We start from the raw sequence: 21,660 nt of genomic DNA, 5'->3' as shown, positions 1-21,660 counted from the left end.
CGCTCTTTGATCGTATCTGCTTTGTTGACAAAGTGATGAGCCGCCTGAAAATCACCCGCCCTCAGTCTCTCAAGCAGCCATAGCTGAGCATTGCGGGCGGGTGATTTTCAGGCGGCTCATCACTTTGTCAACAAAGCAAATACGATCAAAGAGCACTCCGTGGTTCATATGGTAATCAGTAACCCCCAAAGCTCTCGGCAATGGTTCTGTCATACCATTTCTGATTAAAAACCAGAGTTTCTGTTAGAATGATTTTTCTAGAAAATAAATCAGAGAGTTTGTTGTATCGAGTATTGTTGATTGTTCTATAAAATAAATCAGAGAGTCTGTTATATTCAATATTGTTGATTATTCTATAAAATAAATCAGATTATGTTAGATTCATTTTTGGGTTTCTAACAAATAAGGAAACAATTACAAATAAATAAAAATCACCTGGATGAAAGCATTGTGATAACTCTCGAGATCGATTGGATCAAACATCGTCACCTGAAATTTCGGAAACAAATTTCATTTCATGAAATTTGATAAAAATTCTACCAACCCTAATCCTACATATTACAAACCCAAACACGAAATTTGACAATCTACAAACGCTTTACCTTAAACACACCCAAAATCCCTAAAAGAACTCAAAAGATTTTCGCCGAAACTCTCTCCCAAAATCTCTGAGCTCACGAGCCTTTTCTCTGTGTTGTGCTTGCCGTATTAATGATTCATTTGCTTACGTCTCGTTCGTTTATATTAATTTCATTGTCCGCACTTCAATAATTAGTGTCTTAGTCCAGTGGTTTCATTGCTCCTTGACCTTGCGTCGTCCTTCCTTTCTCAGGTTCGATGCCCTCCAATGTGCCCATATTTATTTTAGAATTACTTTTTTCTAATTCTTATTTTGATTAATTCTCTTATGTTTCTAAATAATTTAAATTCTTTTTAAAAAATATGATACAAGTTACAGACATTTATTGGGAAAAAACATAAGAAATAAGGGTAATATTTTATTTATTTGCAAGATAAGTGTTTCGAAATTTGCAACAACAAAATTTTTCTTTTATCAAAGAATATAAACAAATTTGTCAAAGAAAAAATCTGTATTTAGTGAAAAAGTTATTTTAGTAAGAAATAAATATGTCACAACTATTCATCAATAAATTTACCATTAACATGCCACAAAACAATTATGCTATCACATATAATAAAACTGCCATCACTAACTTTGCTTTGTAATTATGTTTGCTGTAAAACAAATCTTCCACTGAAGGGTAGAATTTTTGACAAAAAAAAATGTCTAAAACAATGTGTACAATAGGTATGTAAAATAGATAAAATAAGTCTGCTATACAAAATTTATGGCGTAACTTAATATTAGGGTATCACTGATAAAAAAAGAAGTCTACCACATAAGATAATAAATCTATCACCAATTATAAAGCTGTCACAAAAATATATGATCCTAATTAATCTATCATCACATTTTATATAAATCAGTGACATACTTGTATTATTTACAGAAATCCGTGGTAGATTTAGTACTATAGTTTTTTAAGAAATCATGTTTTTGGTGACATTTTTGTAAATTGTTGAAATGCTGGAATTTTTCATTAATGACATTTTGGTAATAATATAATTTTTTTCTCGACACAGCTTATTTAGGGTTTTCTGGCTTATTTAGGATTTTCTGGCATACATTAAAGCTTAAATTAGGGTTAATATGATAATCTTTTCTTTTATTTTTCTCCGATATTTTTCTTTAATTCGCTACGCATGGTTTATATTTATGTATTGTTTTAATATATTTTATGGGCTTAATAGTTATTTAAGTAGGTAGACAATGACATTAGTAATGCAAAAATACTATTAATATTCTCTCTTCTTTTTTCATTTTAGAATTATTTACAGAAATCTATGGTAGATTTAGTACATCAGTTTTTTAAGAAATCATATGTTATGATGGTATTTTTCTAATTTGTTGACATGCTGGAATTTTTCATTAGTAACTTTTTAGGTAATTATATTATTTTTCCCAACACAGCTTATTGATGGTTTTGTAGCATATATGTTACTGAATTAACCCCAAATTTTCTAGGCTACTCTAGTCATTAAAGTTTTAATTAGGGTTAATATAGTAATCTTTATTTTTATTTTTCCCCTAAACTTTTCTTTTAATATATTGCTAATAATAATTCATGAGTCATGAAAACCTCGAAAGTTTAGTTTATTACGACGTTACGTGAAATAAGAGAAAAAAAATGGGAAAAATGTCAAAAAAATCATGAACTTTTAAATTTGGGACGATTTAATCTTGGACTACGATGAAGACATTTAAATCATAAAGCTTTTGTTGACTTTACAATTAATTAGCAAAGTTTGTTTGACTTGCCATTTTAGACACAACGTTAAGTAGGCTAACAGACAAGGTTTACGGCGTTAAACTTCCGTTTAATTTCTCCGTTATCTAAAAACGATATCGTTTACTCTAACCGATAAAACGACGTCGTTTTGACGATTTGGGGGAAACTAAAACCTAATCCCCAAATCGATTTCGTTTTCTAACCCTAGAACATTCAATCTCTCTCTCTCTCGCTTCCCTCTGCTGAAATTCCGACTAGATTTCTTCCTTTCAATCTGCTCCAATGAGTTCAACCTCTGTCACGTTTGGTGTCGTCGGAGATCGTGGTGTTCCGTAGAAGTGTGTGTGTGGTTTAGATGTCACGATTTTCACATCAAAAACGCAAGAGAACCCGGGCCGACCTTTCTTCCGGTGTATTAGCAAACGAGATGTTAGTTCGTGGACAAGCAAAAGAGATGTAAGTTTATGTATGAATGAAATTTGTTCTTGGGTTAGATTTTTCAATGTCAGTAGCTAACAATGTGTAATTTGTTTGTGGCTTAGGGTCATTTATTCAAGTGGGCCGAAGATGCCGTGTTTGAAGAGGTAGAAGATGCTTTGCCAAGGTTAGCGATCATTGCAAATGAGGTTAGGAAAGCCAAATCAGAGGTAAATGAGTTAAAGACTATGATTCAAGAAATGAAGGAAGAAGCAATGAGCAACAAAATGGAAACCCGAAGAAACTGGTGTGGCTTGAAAGTGTGTTTTGTGTGGCTGTTTGTTATTACCATTGTGATGATTGTCTATGGGTTGTTTGATCAGGGTAAAGAGAACAAGCTTGTAGTAGGTTATTAGTGTATTGAGATTGTGTTGCAACATTTGACTTCGATAAATGCAAGTTTGGTTTAGTTCAAATTTTCATACTAAAACAATAATAAACACCAAACAAGAAAATGAAACATATTTCTAATACAAACTGAAACAAAACATGTTTCTGTTACTGGTTCTGAACCAGAACATACACAAAACATACATAATCCGTGTAAAACACACATAGGTTCTCTGACTGCATAAAGACAAACTTGAACACAAACTGCAGTTTCGACCTAATCCGAGTAAACCACAAAAAACAAACCAAAGAAACGAAACAAACTAGTTTGAACATTCAAACCATGACCCCCACCCTTGTAATCCTTGTCTCTCAGACCCTGTAGTTTCTGACCCTCCACACCACCTCCTTCCTTTTCTGTTGCCTCGACACCACCTCCTTCCTTTTCTTGTGGAACACATTCCATGGCCAATTGTCCCTCTTCAACAACTTCTTCGTTGTTCTCAACTCTTTCGCCAGCATAGCAAACCTCATCGCAATCTTCATCCCCAACGACCTCACAATCATCGCCACTAACAGCCTCACGATCTTCCTCAATGTCTCCATCGTCGTCCTTCTTCCGCTTCTTGCGATTTGATCCGGATTGACGAACAGCCTCCGCCTCATCTCCAGAAGGGATTTGAATCGGCTCAGCTTTTGTAGGATTTGGTCCGGCATTTTCCGCGGCTGCTGCTTGACTCAATCGCCGTGACCGCCGTACCGGAATTCTTCTCTTCCCCCCACGAGTTTTAGCCATCATCGAAGAGAATTTCACCAAAGAGAGGGAACGAGAGAGAGATTGGGATTCTAGGGTTAGAAAGTGAAATCGATTTGGGGATTAGGATTAAGTTTCCCCCAAATCGTCAAAACGACGTCGTTTTATTGCTTAGATTAAACGATATCGTTTTCAGATAACGAAGAAGTTAAACTGAAGTTTAACGCCATAAACCTTGTCTGTTAGCCTACATAACGATGTGTCTAAAATGGCGAGTCAAACAAACTTCGCTAATTAATTGTAAAGTCAACAAAAACTTTATGATTTAAATGTCTTCATCGTAGTCCAAGAATAAATCGTCCCAAATTTGAATGTTCATGATTTTTTTGACATTTTTTCCGAAAAAAAATGGGCCAAAGTTTTGTGTATTTATAGTATCAAGAAATGGTTTTTCTTTTTCACCTTTACCACCACTTCTTACTTCTTATGCTTCTTTTTCTATACACTTTTGTTCTATGTTTCAATTTTGTTTCACGTTTCTTTCTTCTATGTTTTTTACTTTAGTTTCATTTAGAAAAAGTTATTTCTAGTTCTTTACGTTTAGTGGTGAATGGTGATGGTTAATATAAGACATGATTGTATTAGTCTTCTTAGTTATATTAGTCTTTTTAATAGGGACAATTGGAAATAAAAATACAACTGAAATTGTTTCTAATTTTTTCATTTATACCTTTGTTATGATAATTGAAAACCTATTATGAGCTTAATTAAAATGAAAATTACAAAATAAAAATATATAATATAACTAGGATTTCACACAATCGTTTAGCTAAATTAGTGTGATTCGACATGTCTAATATTGGTGGTGTTCACAAAATAATAAAATGAAGATTTAAGCAATATTTAAAAATTGGCCTAATGATATTTTTTTTATTAGTGTTCATTCAAATCAGTCCCGCCATATAATGATACTATGACTATTAATGGTAACGTAGTCGTTAAATAGCGACTAATTTTATGACTATTATATTGAGCGACTCTCGATTTACGACTACCTTTGCAGTTAGAAATTTGTTTAGATTGTTATTAGTGTATAAAGTATTTAACGAAGAGTTACGATGAAAAGATGCAACCATAAAAAGCATTTATTGAGACAAAAAGTAAAATAAAAATAGTTTACGAAATGTTACGATAAAAACGCAAACATGTGAAAATAGAGTTATAATCAAAAGACGCGACTGTAGATATCAAATATACCAATTATTGCAACAGTTCGTCAAATAAAGTAAATTATAAAATGGTTTAAAACAAACCAAAAGTTGTAATGGTATGTAAAATAAACCAAATGTTGCAATGGTTCAACTAAACAATTGCAACAATTTATTTAAATATATTTTAGTATTCAAAATTAAATTTTTTTTTATGAAAAGTTAAATCGAGAGAGGCGGCCGTAGATATCAAATTTGACATAGGTTTCAAGTTCGTCGATTAAACTAAGGTTACAATGATTTATAAAATAAACCAAAATTACAAGTATTAGTCAAATAAATTAAATGTTGCAACACTATAATTCAATTAAACGGTTTGCAAATACATTTCATTAATTCAAAAAATATTTTATGAAAAGTTATACCGAGAAACACGATTGTAGATACCAAATATACCACATGTTGCAATGGTTACAGTGGTTCATAAAATAAACAGAAAATTACAATGGTTCGTAAGTAAACCAAATGTTGCAATAGTTCAACTAAGCGGTTACAAAATAACCTTTATGCATAAATTAATTTCACACATCATCAAAAAGAAAAAAAAATTAATATTTTAATGGGGTTATTACGGAAATGGGTATTTCTTGGGCCAAAAATTTGAGATAAGACATTTTTTGTCTGGGCTTACAGATTTACGCATTTGTGGAGAGCAAAAAAGACCATTATACCCCTATCTTCTTTACTTTGCTGAAAGCAATCTCACCGTCTTCTTCTCGCTTCCGACTACAACAACCTAGCTTCTCCGATTACAACCATCGGTTCTCACCGTTGTGCTCGCTCCGGCTCCGCCAACTCTTTTACCGCCGTCACTTTCACCTCCATTAACACCATCTCCTTCGGCGAACAAAACGTCTCCGCCACCAACACCATCTCTTCTCTTCCGATGAACCTATGGATTCAATTAACTACGTCTTGATTAAAGGAACTAAACCCTATGGGGATGATCTAGAGTAAACCCAAAGGCTTCAATGTTAGACATTGATCAAATCAAATAAGATTTTAATTTTCTCACAAACTAATTAGCTCAAATTTCTTGATGTTCATGCTTGTTGGAACTTGTTTTTGACGTAGTGGTTATGACCACTTTTTCGGTGGATTTTCCGGTGAAGACGTTCATCGGAATGACCGGTATTTAGACACGATGAGATCGTTGCTGCGAACACTACACGGTAGTATATTGGAATGTCAAAAATGGAGTTCGTTTGAATGAGAAATTGAGGTCCAAAATAGCTAGCTTGTAAAGCTTGAAATGTTGGCTAACGGTCAAATGTCGCACTTTAGAAGTTAAAAGGAGAAATCAGAACCGTGTCGTGTTGTGATGTGTCACATCAAACCGGACCGGTTGGGATTTGGGTTTGGAATTGGGGAAATAGAAAATGGGCTTACAACCCAAAATATTATTCTTATTTTCCCAAATTCAAATGAGAATCTCTCCCTAATTGAATTTGTGTAACAGCAAAATCTATAGTTATTGTCTCATTGACGACATTAACGTGATGGCATTAACATGAGAATTGATTCTCATTAATGTCTTGTTCTCCTTTTGACTACATGTACGTTGAAGGCTTTGGCTTTTATAAGTAAGGCTTCATCACGTCATTTTGATTATCGTGAACTATAATAAAAAGTCAATCCTCCTATTTTCTCTACTTTTGTCTTTTGTGTCTGAGAGTGCAACACAGAATTTTGGTTCTTTAGCTTCTGTTTTTAGGTGTTGCGAAACAGTTGATGGTGTGGTTGTATCCTGGGATTATGATTGCGTAACACCGTCACACTACGGGCAATTAAAGAATTAAGAAAAGAGTGTCTCGCCTCCACACAAATCGTTCTCCGTTCCTTAGAGTTTGGTAACGAGTTTGTAATTTTTGATTATGTCTTATCATTATTTACAACAATTTTTCAATTTGACATATCGTAGAAATCGTGGTTCTACAATGCTTTCACATAAAATCAGAATCTCCAATTCATCTTCAAGTCTAAACCAATCATCTTAATTTCCAATTCATCTTCTATGCTCTTTGGTCTCTTGTCGCTTTTGCTTAATCGAGTTGGAATCGATTTGTTTCAGGGTTGAAACTGATTGAGAAGCTTCTCCTGTTTGCTTCGTCGAGGAAGAAGAGACAATCACATATAAGGGTAAATGCGACAATTTGGTACCAGGGAAAATGCTTAAACCAGCACTGTTTTATAAACAGACGTAAACCGATGATTTTCCCTGGAATAAGTGTCGATCGGGTAATGGATTCATCCTATTATAATAAATCACAAATAACTTCTCTAAAAACTGCAGCTCTCTCCATCTGACACGTGTCTTAAGTCTCAAATTCACTCACTTTACTTTTCTAAACCATTTAGTGACGAAAAAATGAGAAAAGGAAAGAAAAAAAAATCACTTAAAACTTATCAACTGAAAATGCAGAGATAGATAAGGCACACGAGAATTAACGAGGTTCGGCAACGTGCCCACGTCCTCAAAACAATAACTAGATTCACTTACAATCTTTACGACAAGACCTTGCCTAACTGGAATTACACGATACTAAGAACCTCTTAGTTCGACACCAAACAATATCTAATTACACCCAATATTAGAACAACTAAACCCGTGTTCCAGCAAGCAGCTCGACTTGCCTACAAAAGCACCGAAACAATGCAATTTGTTGTTCTCTCTCTCTTTTCGGCTAACCCTAGCAGCACACATCTCCCTAGTATATATACCCATATACCTATGAGATATGTCACCCTAGATTTTATCATGATACAAAAGGAAAATATCCTCTTCTAAACAAAAGAAACAAATCTTCAATAATATTCTTCTCCAAGAATATCTTCAGCTGCACGTTTCTTCTTATTTGATCTCTCTAAATATCTTTCTGATATTTATCTTCAACTCCACGAGCCACGTCAGCACCAACCGAGCAATCTCAAACTTATTTCCAACAGACCGTTTCTTGTTCCAGCAATATCTGCACTTTCATCAACTGCTCTATCCTGTAAGTGCGGATGAGGCAATAATAAAGTGCAGGAAGTAAACGACACAAGAAATTTGTTAACGAGGTTCGGTTTTTCCCACTCCCCGGGACCACGTCCAGATTTTGATTTCACTAGAACAAGAAAGCAAATTACAACCAATTCGCAAACGCGTAAAACAAGCACAACCCTCTTGATTTACCGCTCCCTTCTATAACGTGAAACCTTAAGGATAATCTCTACCCTTAACTAAACTCCCCCTTGGGTCTAGATTTAATCAGGATAACCTAACCCTGAGCTAAACTCTCTATGGATGTAGGATTCACACTCAATTATCTTTAAGTATTTCAGTGGAGAAAAACTCTTAAAATCAACAAAAAAATATAGGAATTTGAAAGGAAATTTAACCAAGAAGAAAAAAGTGAAAAAATTTGATGAACAAAGTATGCAAAGCCTTGCGAAATAGTAAAAGGAGAAAGTATGTTGTATTGCTTAGTTGTAATGTGTAATAATCTGTGAGCGGTCTGTCCCCCAAACACATGCGTTTGAGGTTGTTTTTATAGAGAAAATATGATTAATGCGGTCATTCACTACTCATAATTATATTGATCCGCATTAATCATGTAAGTTACAATTTTGACCGAAACGGCTCGAATTCGAACTATCTTGGGCTTCACATGGGTTTTCCGAACTCTTTCTTGCTGACTCCGAACTCCCGCGCTTTGATGCTACTGCGAGCCTCGAACAATATTCTCCTCGTTTCGGCCTTTCTTTATGCGAACTATATATCGAATAAGAGCGAACTCCATACTGACAAAGATCGAACTCTTCTAGTGGAATGAATCGAACTCCCGACTGGTCAAGTTCAATACTTATAATAAAATATCTTGAATTCTGAGAGGATTATTATGTAATAATGACATGGACAGATCCAAGTGGATCCTACCGAAAATGTGTGGGATCCGACCCCAACACTCTCCTTGAGCCTAGACTTCAAAAACAAAACCACTTGATCACACAAGCACAAACCCGCAAAACTAAATTGCACACAATCTCACAGAAAGCTCTCAAAGATTTCTTCTTTATGCCTCAGCTCTCTTGCCTCTCCCAGACGTCCTCAGCTCCTCCTTATATAGCCAAAACGATTTTCTAATCACCATAGGAGAAAGTTTCCAATTTCCATAAGGAAAAGTAAATTTCCTTTTACACTTTTCCTTTTCTTCATTAAACTCCACTTTCATCAAGTCTTCCAAATCTCTTTAAGTCCTTTTTCCTTTGTGATTCATCCTCTAAAAATGTTCCAAACATATCTTCTCAAACCTTCTAGAAACCGACACTCACATAAAACCAGTCGCATCTTGACTTACTTCTTGAATCATTCAACAACTCCATTAGACAAAATCTTGTATTACTTCTTGACTCATTCAACAACTTCATCAGACTGCAGCTACATCTTCATATCAACCTCCCACGATCCCCATATTCTTCATTTCTCATCTCTTCTTAATAAGGAAATGACATTATTTTTAGGAAAACCTCAACATCATTTTTATATTCTATTTTCTTATAACCTTTCTCTGAAAAAATTAAATAAATTAAGTTTATGTTTGTATTCATATAAAACATTGTGCCTATAAATTTTTTATTATGTTTGTCACAATGAAAACATCGTGCCTATAAATAAATAATCTAATAATTTTTTAATAATCTCAAAATTAAATAAAAAATAAAAAACTAATTTTTAAATAAGATAAAGTTTTCTTCACGAAGCACGAGGCACAACACTAGTATTTTAATAGTTAAAAATAAAATAAAATATGTTTCAAAGAATTACAATTAAAAGTCGCAACCGTAAGTGACTGTAAAAGTTATTTGTTCACATTGTTATTATGACTAGATTTGTTTAAATGTAATGTGTAATTCTTCATGTTCTTCAACATTAGCTTATATGGTTGCTGAAAAAAAAAAAAAAAAAATTGGGTAAAATTTCTCCAATCCAAATCAAATTACATGAAAAAAGCCTTACCGAAACAACCCAAACAGAATGCTCAGGCCTAGCTTAAACTCGTATAGAGCCTCAAGGCCCTCAACTAAATAAAGGAATAAAGCCAACGTAGTCTTTTAAGCAAACTCATATTGGATGTGTTTCGTTAGTACTTTTGTCTTATTAGGACAAGTTTGGAGAAGTATAGTCATATACAGAGAACAGAGGGATCCAATGGCCAAATCAAACTACAAGACACAATAAAATTAGAATACTAGCTCAAGAAGCAAATCTTCCAATCTTCGTGAAGAATAATTAGGTCATTTTTATTGGACTTAAGTTGGGATCAAAACGTGATTGTTTTGAGAAGCTCTGACTTTGGCATTCCTTCTGTTGCTTTCCATATTATGCTTTCCAGTTTCGCACATAACTTCTTGTAGAACTGCGATACCACAAAACAAGATATATGACTCTAATCCGCAACACAATAATGCTGCATTCTCTTTAAATAATACATCTACTGTTATTGGATATATATATTTATAAACCTTGTGGTATTCAAGAGTTTCACCAGCAGCCTTTCTTACGTCTACCATGAAAAGCGATGGTGCCACCTCGTAAATCTGCATGTAAGTTAATTTCAATTTGCTAGATACCCTTAAAGTGAAGCAAAGCCCTTTCAAAAGAAACTTATATTACAATAACAACAAGCAATAATCACCTCTATCACAACAGCTAACTGCCCGTCCTTGATCGAAGATAATCCCTCGAGTCTTGTCTGTTGAGCACATAAAGTGCATAATTAAGAAACCATACATAACAAATCATAGCAATTTTACCCTCTACTCAGCATTAGTTCAATAAAAATCCACGCTAAGCCATCCATTCATGAACTAAATAGATATAAAATAAGCTTCCTTGCATATAAAAATCCACGCTAAGCCATCCAATTTTACTTATCTACACATACATTTTACAGTTCAGAGTTTGAGACTAATTCATAATATTTGTGATAAGTGTATATGCTAGGAATTAGTTACCTTGAAGTTTCGTGTATGAGACTTAAAACCCATTGAGTTCGCTACAGTCTCAATGTTAGCAATTATCTCACTAGGTGCCTTTCGAGAAACAAAACGGGTCTGCCTTTTAACAAAATCCTGCAAGATCAAATGATCAGCCATCAATATGCGGGAATATTTTGAATTCCATTTCTATCTACTAATGTGATGCAACCACTTGTCTAATGAACTTATAGTTATTACAAACTAGAACTCAACATCAAAAGTTAACACAATAAGGCAGTCAAAACGGTTAGTCTGAAGACTAGATGCTACCGACATTCTTTTATTCAATATGGAGATCTCTCTGACCAATAATAGAAAATCAGGTACTACCTGTCGCCTATCAAATAGGGCTGATAAATTTAAACCTTGCGATAAGGTAATCATCTCAAAGGCATTCATCATCAGGGGTCCTTCATCCTTGGTCTCTACATTCTCTGCTACATAACTGCCCTGTGAACAAGTGAAATTGACAGGTCAAATTAATGAAAAGCAAGCAAAAGTAACTTGAGCTAAGACACGTACTCACATACTGAGGTTTTTGTTTAACAGTTTATTTACAAGTTTTCGAAGAGCAAGAGCCTAAGTTTAAGTAAAACATTCTAAATATGCATTAGAAATTACGGTATCTATATATTTCTAGGCTATACAACAGTTAAGACAATCTTAGCAGCAGATACATATTGATAGGTAATTGTGTTAGTCTGGATTCTGTCTAGGGTTTTTGGTTTGGCATTTGGTCAAGAATAAAGAATTCTCTTGTAAATCCAAGTCTTCCTAAGGTGTATGATTTGTTAAATTGAATGAAGAAGCAGTTTACAGGTTTGGTACCTACCACATGTCTACTATTTTGTTTTTTTCTGTAGCAAACACTTCTTCTTGGTCATCCAAATGTTCCTAAAAGATCTTAACATTTAAATGGAGTTGACCAGCAAAGAGCACGATACAATGAAGACGAACCACAAACCTCAATTCCATCAAAAACTGCATGAACATCATCCAAATTCACTTCTTCCTCTTCCCTTGCCCGGATAGGCACATAATTTATTCTGAACCAAGGATCTTTCCTGATTCCTTGAATTTGAATACGCTGCTCTAATTGGGAAACAATAATAGATAAACACATATAATTACTAGAACATTAAATATTAGCAAAACCTGAAAGCTTGGAGACAACAAAGCAAAATACTCACTGTTTTGGGATTGGGGTCAAGTATCCTATGAATTAAAAACTTCACTTCTGCAGAAAACCATGGTGGACAAGAAAATTCTGCTGCATTTATCTGTACATAATAATGATGACAAAGCTTAAAACTAAGTGTAACATCGCAAAACCATATCAATTAACGGATTCGCAATTTTGCCATAGGTAGGATTCATGATTTTTCCCTTGATCAATTTTGCAAAGAAAATAATATCAACCTGGTACAGTCACATGCTACCTTCCTATAGATTACCCATCATCTGTCAATAACCAGTAGTTTAAAGAGGAAAGCATGTGGAACTACAATATCCTGATAGGTGTCAAGAAAGTGCTAAAAAGCCCATGAACATTTCCAGAAAAATATGTTACTTACTTTTCTGTACAACCCTGGAAGATCTGTCTCAGAAAAGGGTAAATATCCAGCCAATATAACGAAAAGAATAACCCCGCAAGACCAAATATCTGCTGCTGAACCATCATAACCATGGCCACTAAGTACCTCAGGAGCTACATAGTTCGGAGTTCCACATGTGGTGCGCAGAAGTTCTACTCCCTGATTGAGTATATAACAAATGAATGAAAGAGATAGAACTTTACACAGCTAAAATAATTTAAATGACGCAGCTGCTGAATAAGAGCATTTACTTGCTGAGGCAATGCACTGAGTCCAAAATCCGAAACCTTCAGATTTCCATTTGTATCGAGTAAAAGATTTTCTGGCTAGATATCATAGTGACACAAAAATATCAAGACTGGATTACAACGCAGTAAGAAATTGAAATATTCTGAAGAATATTGGTTTAACAAAAAAGGGCTTCACCTTTAGGTCACGGTGGTAAACACCCTTGCAATGACAATGAGCAATAGCATCAACAAGCTGTTGAAAGTATTTGCGAGACTCACTTTCTTCAAGCCTCCCATTGTGAACCTGCATGAACAAAAGATATCCAAGAAAAACAAAGATTTGAAATGCCGAAGCACAGATGCTTTAACTACTGACGACTAAAAGGCATACAAGTACGAAATTCCTTACAATTCTATCAAAGAGCTCTCCTCCTGTCACAAACTCCAAAACTATATATATTTTTGAAGGACTTGCCAAGACCTACATCGGTCGGGAAATCACAAAGAAACAACAAAAGACCAGCCTCAGATGGACAATGATGCAAAAACACTTAGGAGAAAAGTTTTGCAGATGCAGGGAAAGAAACATACCTCATACAACCTCACTATGTTAGGGTGACGGACAATCTTCATTATAGATATCTCTCTTTTAATCTGGAAAAGACAACAAAAACAAAGTAAAAGAGATTAAACGAAATCAAGATCATACCATACACAAAACTAATGCAACAACCTTAGTTGCAATATAAAAAATACAATCCAGAACACACCTGATCAACCATTCTGTTCTTAAGTATTGTACTCTTAGCCATAATTTTGATGGCAACATTTTCACCAGTGTCTGTGTTCCTCGCAAACTTAACCTTAGCAAAGGTTCCTTCACCTACCGTGCGACCAACCTCGTACTTGCCCACTCTCCTCATTTTCTTTGTCATTCTTTACAAATTTTTACCAGATCCATTAACAGCTATCAATCAGATTATTCAGAGACACACTGAAAACTAAACAAAGCCAAATCATTTGATCTGATCCATTAACAGCTATCAATCAGACTATTCAGAGACACACTGAAAACTAAACAAAGCCAAATCATTTTCACAAAGAACAGGCAATGAAATTAAGGTAACACTGAAACAACAATCTCTCTCCGAACACAAAATTCAGAGACAAAACATCGATATATATTGAAGAATTACTTCGTAACCATAGTTTCGATTTCTCAGCATAATCAACAGAAATCGATAAAGGGAACGACCGAAATTAGCAGCAACTAGGATCGTAAGATAATCAAGTCCAATTGCGATTTTTCTGAATCGAACACATAATGAAATCAAGCTATCTTGGAATCGAAATATACCTGAATAGGATTGGCAACGAAGGCAGAGAAGAGTAGTGAAGGAAGAAGGCGCATCATGCGAGGATTTTAATCTAGTCGGCCCCCTGTACTCAAAATCCATTCCATTTAGCCCCGTAATAAAATTAATATAGTTAATAGTTTATTTTAATTCAGAAAAATAGTAAAAGACAAATAAAACAAGGAATTTTCACTTATTTACGATCCAACCAGTCAGTTGGATCTAGATCCATATGACTTTCAGATCTTTTATCCCCAAAGTCAATCCAAACACTAATTTCCAAATCACTTTTTTTTTATTTCTCCTCTCTACGACTTTTTCATCTTCTTCGTTTCTTTCTGTCTCGAGTCAACAATCCGACAAACACAAAGCTTTCAATCTCTTTTCTTCTTCTTCTTTCTTCTTTTTTTTCTCTCTTTTCTCGATTCCATCGATACTCATTCATCTTTTTCATCTTCCCTCTTCACTCGTTTCTATCGATCCAAAGATCCGTCCTCTCTCTTCTTCTTCGTGAGAAATTCGCAGTGAAATCGAGAAATCCGCCGTGAGAAATCTGCCGTGAGAACTCCGCCGTGTCTTCTCTTTGTAAGATTTCATTTGTTTGATCCCTAATTTTGTTTTATTGTGTTGGGTTTAATTAGGATTTGATTTCTTCCAATTTATTCTTCTCTGTGAGGGTTTGATATGTAATTCTCTTTGATTTTGTTTGAAACAAATGCATTTTGAATGGAATTTCGATTACAATTAGGATTTTTTATGATTACAGTTCGGATTTTAAGATTACTAATAGGATTTGAATTACAATTCGGGTTTGAAATTCGGACGACATGTAGCTACTTTTTCTTGTTTTTATTTGGAGATATTGAGTGAAAGTTGTAACTTTGTTTGTAAACTCTTCTTAAGATGATTGATTTCTCTTGGTCAATTTTGGAAGAAATCTAGTTTCAAGTAAGTTAATAAGGAGTGGATTGCAGACATAGATGAAATTTTTTGTACGTATATATTAGCCTATAACATTTGTTTCTCTATTACGAGAGGAAGAAAAGGAAAAGGAGACTGAGACTGAGACTGAGAAGGAGAAGGAGAAAGAGAAGGATAAGGAGAAGAAGAAGCAGAAGAAGAAGCAGAAGAAGACTTGGTGTGTTCAGATGTGTTTTGGTTTCTAATGTTATGTATGAATCTAAGTGTTTAGGTACAACTGGTACACTTATGTACAACTATGTATCTGGGTTTGTATGAATCTAAGTTTTTTTGACAGAAAAATCACCAAAAAACTATGAGTCAAAGTGTTTTGATCAAAAAATTCACAACAACACTATGAATCTACTAAGTATGTTAAAAATATATATAGTGTTGAAAAAAAAAGTATTTTACTTTTTTTTTTGGTGAATCTAAGTATTTTGATTAAAATAAAAAATAAAAGAAATATCTACAAATATCTAAAAATATCTGAGAAATATCTAACATAAATATCTAAAATTTGTTCATAGTTGTACAGTTGTACTCGGTTGCACATTTTTGCTCATAGTTGTACAATATCGAGAATTTAGTAAATCTAGTTGTTATCAACTCTAAATTAATTTTTGTGGGTGGAACCGATGGTATTGTCTCATCAAAATACCATTTCTTTGTATGAGTGTAGTTATATTTATCAAAATACAAGTATTTCAAAAATTTAAAATTTTTTAGTTCAAATCTACAAAGTAACAATGGAAGTATAAGGTTGTTAGTGTATGAATGTGAGATTTTGTGATAAGAATTTCACTAATTTAGGAAAATATGAATTTTTTTGTCAAAAACTTCTTGTGTAGTTTCATTACCACCGAGTATGCATTTTTTAAGATTTTTTTATTTGGTTTTAAATTTTCATATTATATAAAACTCTGAAAACTAGCCAAGGCAATAGACCTTAGTTGTACAGGTTGTACTTAGTTGTACCAAGACAAAACAATTTAATTTGTATAGATACGATAAAAAAATCAACCAGAGTTGTATCTGTTAAAACTTAGTTGTACGAAACAGAACAAGTAAGTTTCACAAACAAAACCAATACAAACAACATCGCTTCTTAAATCATCCTAATAATGGCACTTAGAAATCAACCTTGGTCACCCTCATCGTCCCATCAACGTCACCATCATTGTTACCATCATTGGTAAACCACTCGCCTAAACTACTCGGCCTCTTCGACCTCTTCTTACCTCATTTTCTTCTATGTTCTCCAAAGCATAAGCACAAGCAAATTAAAGCGCATGACTGAATTCTTTTTTATTGTCCCTGAAAAAGAAAGAGAGAAAGAAAATGGTCTATAATTTTATATTTTTCGTAGCAGTCCATCAACATAGTTGTACTCATTTGTCCCAATTGCACCAAATTTAGGGTTTCGGTAATATTATACTTAGTTGTACCTAATGGTTTCAGTTGTTCCAAATCTACAATTCCCAATTTTTTCTACCAAAAACTGCATTCAAGCTACGAATTCAACTTTTCTCAATCATAATTCACTAAAAAAACAAGTATACTTACTAGTGGATAGAGAAGAAGAAGTAAACAACGAGCTTTAATGGTGGATGGAGAAAAAGAAATAGAGAGGAAATATGTCATTGAAGATGCTTGAATCGTAAGAAGAAGAAGAATTTGATTTTTTTTAAGTTTTTTGATGGAGAAGAAGAAGAAGAGATGAGATATGTCTTTGGAGATGGAGAAGAAAAAAAAAGAAGAAGAAGAAGAAGAGAGGAGAGGAAATATGTCGTAAGAAGAAGAAGAATAATCTCATTTTTTAAGGTTTTTGGTAGTTAATGAGAGAGGAGAGAGAATGAATATGATTGGTTGCTTTTAAGAATTTGTTGGTAATAAAATTTAATGTAGAAATAAATTGGATAAAAGGCAAGGGTATAGTTGGTTTTTAAATGTATTGGGAAGGAGAGGGGTAGTGAGAATAAGTAAGGGTTTTTGAAAGAATGTTTGGAGGAAAAGGGGCTAGAGAGATTTAATTCCATCATGCGATTCGCGAAAGCCGTGAACCGTCAATGCTACGTCGGTGCAGATACGCTCTCCATTTCGGGTCGGGTCGGGTCATTTTACTCTATCCGTTACCCGATCTGAATTATTCGTTCGGGTTTTTTTTTAATCTATACTAGTATTTTTGCAACACTTTGGTGACGGTTGGGTAAAAATGTTTTTGGGTTAATCGGATATCCGACCTGTTTTTTAAATTCCTTCACAAAAAATTTGTTAGGTCGGGTTATATTTAACCCAACTCATACACCGGATATTCTATATTTAATAATTTAGATGTTTAGAAGATTTGATTAAGATTTATAATTATGATTCTCCTATCATCTTTGTTTGATTTATTTTTAAATGTTTTGAATCATCATATAATACAAAAAGTTAAAAAAAAAAATCAATTTTTTTTTCTGCATATACTGTGATTCGAAATTTTAAAAACGGATATATATTATCCAATTGACGAAAATGTATGTTCAACGTTCTACATCGATTAAAATATTTAGATAATGATTCAGAATCATATCCTAAATAAGAACATTAATAAAATAAATGAGTTTTTTGGCCGGACGGGTTTGGCGTGACGGGTTTTCGAATTAACAATAATAAAAAGATTAAAATATCATTAATCCGCCGCTTCAATACGGATTAAATCCTTTTTTTTAAATACCACAAATATTAGACATATTAAATCAGTCTCATTTAGAAAAGATTGTATAAAACCAAAAATTGTCCCGTGGTATAATGTTACTTAATAACAATATTTATAAAATTTTAAAATATCATTAACATGCCGCTTTAATACATACTAAATCTTTAGTTTATTAAAATATACATCTCTTAGAGAATGATATGATTTGTAAACTTTTATATATAATAAATAATCATTAAATTTCAAAATAAAAACAAATCAGGGGACGGGTTAAGAAATTACGGAACGGGTTATATTTCGGAAATGATTTATATGGCGGACGAATTTAAATCAATATTTATATACCGCTTTAATAGGGGTTCAATCCTCAGTTTATTAAAAATTGTCTCGTGGACTCGTGGTATACCGTTACTTAATAACAATTGTAAACTATAATATAAATAAATATGTTATAAGGAGATACAATTTACAAAATATTTTTATATTAACTTTAAAATTAAATCATCCTGCGGTGTACCGCGGGTTAAAATCTAGTTAAATTTTTAAGAAATTATCTTAAATTATTTATATATTTTGTTTATATCTTAAATAAATTAGATAAACATTTGTTTTCACAAAGAGGTTATTACTTCTCTTGTAATTGAAGCAATGCGAATCGTGTTTTACAAGGAACAAATTATATCGTTTATATAGACGTAAAAAGTAAATTACTATGCGTGCATAGTAACGGTGGACTCCACACACATTATATTTTACTCGTAATATTTTTCACGTGTAGCTTCTATTGTTGACGCTTGATATTGTTGACGTTGGTTTTTGTGACTTTTGTAACACTCCCCCTGGGTGACCAGTGTCACTATGTCTCTTTCTTAATATCTTATGTTGCCTCGTTAAAAACCGTTCTAGGAAAACCCGGTGGGAAAAACCATAGTAGGTAGAAAAAAGTGCAACCGCGCAAGCTCCCCCTCGAATGATCAGGATCATAACTTACAAGTCTTGTTGACGACGCATTCCAATGTTATGAACATGTTTCCTGAACATAGAGGTGGGTAATGATTCTTGGATGATCGGACATATCTTACTTCAATGTCTTTATTCTTCAAGAGTTTTTGGATGTATGAGAAGAACTTCGGAGGGATATGTTTGGTTATATCACTTTTAATATATCCTTCTTTTGTCTGAACAACACATGCAACATTGTCTTTAGAGATGGCAGACGGGCCTGCCCGCGTCCAAACGGGCCGACTGCGATGGGCCTTTTTTAAATCTGATCCGCGACAATCTAGCCCGCTAACGACCGCGGGTTACAAACACAAGCCCATGCCCGCCCCGCATAGCCCAGCGGTTTGACGGTCCGGCCCGCGGGCATTCTTGGTTCAACAATTTTAAGTTCAGTTCGTGCAAGAAATCCTCTACAACCCAACTAAAAAATACTAGGAAACAAATCTATGAATACAAGCTATGAAAACTCAACAAAGATACAATTGGCTTGAATTCTTTAAGAAAACGCATAATTCATGACCAGAATGATTATCATTTTATTCATTCCACACATCTAAAGGCCATAATCTATTCGTTTACACCAATTTTCAGACATTAAACTTCATATATAAATTGGCTTCGTAAGGATGGTGACATGGTGTTGTGAACGTATGGTTTATATGTTAAGATTCCAAATCAAAACCAAAACATATTCTTAAAACCAGAAACTGATTCTCCAAAACAAACTGAAACTCTCACATAAACCCAGTCAAGTAACTTTTTTGAATAATCATCAACAAATTTTCACACACGATATCAATTCGTGTCAATCGATATGCCATCCCTCAATCCTTTCGCATCGATCTTCAGTCACGATAACTTCGGAGTTCAGATTCACCACAAACTTCAATCAATTCATGGAGAATTAGAGAAGAATTGAAACAACTTGGAAGAGATGAATGATTAAACGGACCACTCGCAAACCCGCGACCGCAATGGGACATAATCCGTCTGACCCGCAAATCGTACGGGTTGAGTCCGCGAGACTCGCCTTTTTTTGGGCATCAGTTTAAAGGCCCATACCCGCCCCGCTAAGTGACATAACGGACCATGCCCGCGGGTTTGAGGCCCAATTGACATCTCTAATTGTCTTCATATAAGATAGTTGGCTCCGTATTCAGACGAATTCCACTACTTGTTTGAATGTGTCAACTTATTGATCGTAGCCATACGCATTCTCTACTCGCTTCATGAAGTGCAATGATTTCAGCATGATTCGAAGAAGTAGCTACAAGCGTCTGCTTCTGAGAACGCCATGATATAGCAGTACCTCCAATCGTGAATACGTATCCTGTTTGTGATCAAGTTTTGTGTGGGTCTGATAAATATCATGCATCTGCAAAACCAATCATTTGACCATTTATATTTTTAGGATAAAATACCCTTAAATCAACTATCCCTTGAAGATAACGAAAGACATGTTTAATCCCATTCCAATGTCTTCGTGTAGGGGATGAACTAAATCTAGCCAAAAGATTTACTGAAAATGATATATCAGGTCGGATTCAATTTGCAAGATACATAAGGGCTCCAATTGCACTTAGATACGGTACTTCAGGACCTATTATCTCTTTATTCTCTTCAGGTGGTCGGAAAGGATCACTTTCAACATTAAGTGATCTAACAACTATTGGAGTACTGAGAGGAGTTTTCTTATCCATATTAAAACGTTTTAACACTCTTTTGGTGTATGTGGATTGATGTACAAATATACCCTTTTGAGTATGTACAATTTGTAGGCCAAGATAAAATTTTGTATATCCGAGATCTTTTATCTCAAATTCCCCTTTTAAATAGTTTGTTGCTTTCTATATTTCTGCTTGAGTCCCGATTATGTTTAGATCATCAAAATATATCGCGATTATCACAAATCCGGAATTTGTTTTCTTTATGAAAACACATGGGCATATAGGATCATTCACATATCCTTCTTTTGTTAAATGCTCATTGAGACGATTATACCACATTCGTCCAGATTGCTTTAACCCATATAATGATCTCTGTAAGTTTATTGCACACAACTCTTTGGTTTAGATTTTGATGCATGTGGCATATTAAACCCATCGGAAACTCTTATATAGATATTTGTATATAATGATCCATATACATATGTTGTAACGACATCCATGAGACGCATCTCTAGATTTTTTCCAGCTGCTAGACTCCTCAGAAATCTAAATGTTATAGCATCCATAACGGGAAAATATGTTTCCGCATAATCAATCCTGGATCTTTGAGAAAATCCTTGAGCTACGAGACAAGCCTTGTATCTTGTATTTTATTTTCCTCGTTTTCTAACGAAAATCCATTTGTATCCAACTGGTCTCCCATCTTTAGGTGTGAGTACAATATGTCTGAATACATTTCGTTTATTGAGCGAATCAAGTTCGACTTTTATTGCATCTTTACCTTTTATCCAGTCGTGTCTCTTTTAACATTTATATACAGACTTTGGTTCTGGATCCTCATTTTCCTCATCAATTTCCTTTGACAAAAAGTATGAAAAAATGTCATTAACGTCATCCATTTTATTTCGATCCCAGATCTTTCCATTATGGATATAGTTGATAGAAATCT

The 21,660-nt window shown here is 34.1% G+C and overlaps 1 protein-coding gene and 1 long non-coding RNA gene across 5 annotated transcripts; both read right to left on the bottom strand.

Annotated features, from left to right (window-relative positions):
- Positions 1–11: 11 nt before the first annotated feature.
- LOC110226035 lies at positions 12–700 on the bottom strand. The gene is made up of 3 exons (XR_002330153.1): positions 603–700; positions 436–489; positions 12–220 (listed from the first exon to the last, which is right to left on the bottom strand). It is a non-coding gene; the product is annotated as an uncharacterized LOC110226035 (long non-coding RNA).
- A 9,556-nt stretch (positions 701–10,256) lies between these two features.
- On the bottom strand, positions 10,257–14,445 carry LOC9306503 (CBL-interacting serine/threonine-protein kinase 24). Of its 4 annotated transcripts, none has more exons than XM_021019175.1 (15): positions 14,384–14,445; positions 13,797–13,962; positions 13,618–13,680; positions 13,436–13,507; positions 13,223–13,330; positions 13,048–13,122; positions 12,776–12,955; positions 12,392–12,481; positions 12,166–12,288; positions 12,034–12,095; positions 11,532–11,646; positions 11,178–11,294; positions 10,859–10,915; positions 10,686–10,760; positions 10,257–10,579 (listed from the first exon to the last, which is right to left on the bottom strand). In XM_021019175.1, the coding sequence occupies exons 2-15, from the start codon at positions 13,959–13,961 to the stop codon at positions 10,484–10,486; spliced, it is 1,398 nt and encodes a 465-aa protein (XP_020874834.1). In that variant the 5' UTR covers position 13,962; positions 14,384–14,445; the 3' UTR covers positions 10,257–10,483. The 4 variants fall into 4 exon arrangements, with proteins under 4 accessions (XP_020874834.1, XP_020874833.1, XP_020874832.1 ...); XM_021019174.1 differs by having other exon boundaries at positions 13,797–14,020; positions 14,384–14,429; XM_021019173.1 differs by having other exon boundaries at positions 13,797–14,027; positions 14,384–14,399.
- Between the last annotated feature and the right edge of the window lie 7,215 nt (positions 14,446–21,660).

Source organism: Arabidopsis lyrata, assembly GCF_000004255.2.
Source record: "Arabidopsis lyrata subsp. lyrata unplaced genomic scaffold ARALYscaffold_7, whole genome shotgun sequence".
NCBI classification, from domain to species: Eukaryota; Viridiplantae; Streptophyta; class Magnoliopsida; order Brassicales; family Brassicaceae; genus Arabidopsis; species Arabidopsis lyrata.
The sequence above is the reverse complement of the archived record's forward strand: the minus strand, read 5'-3'. Positions and strand labels throughout refer to the sequence as shown.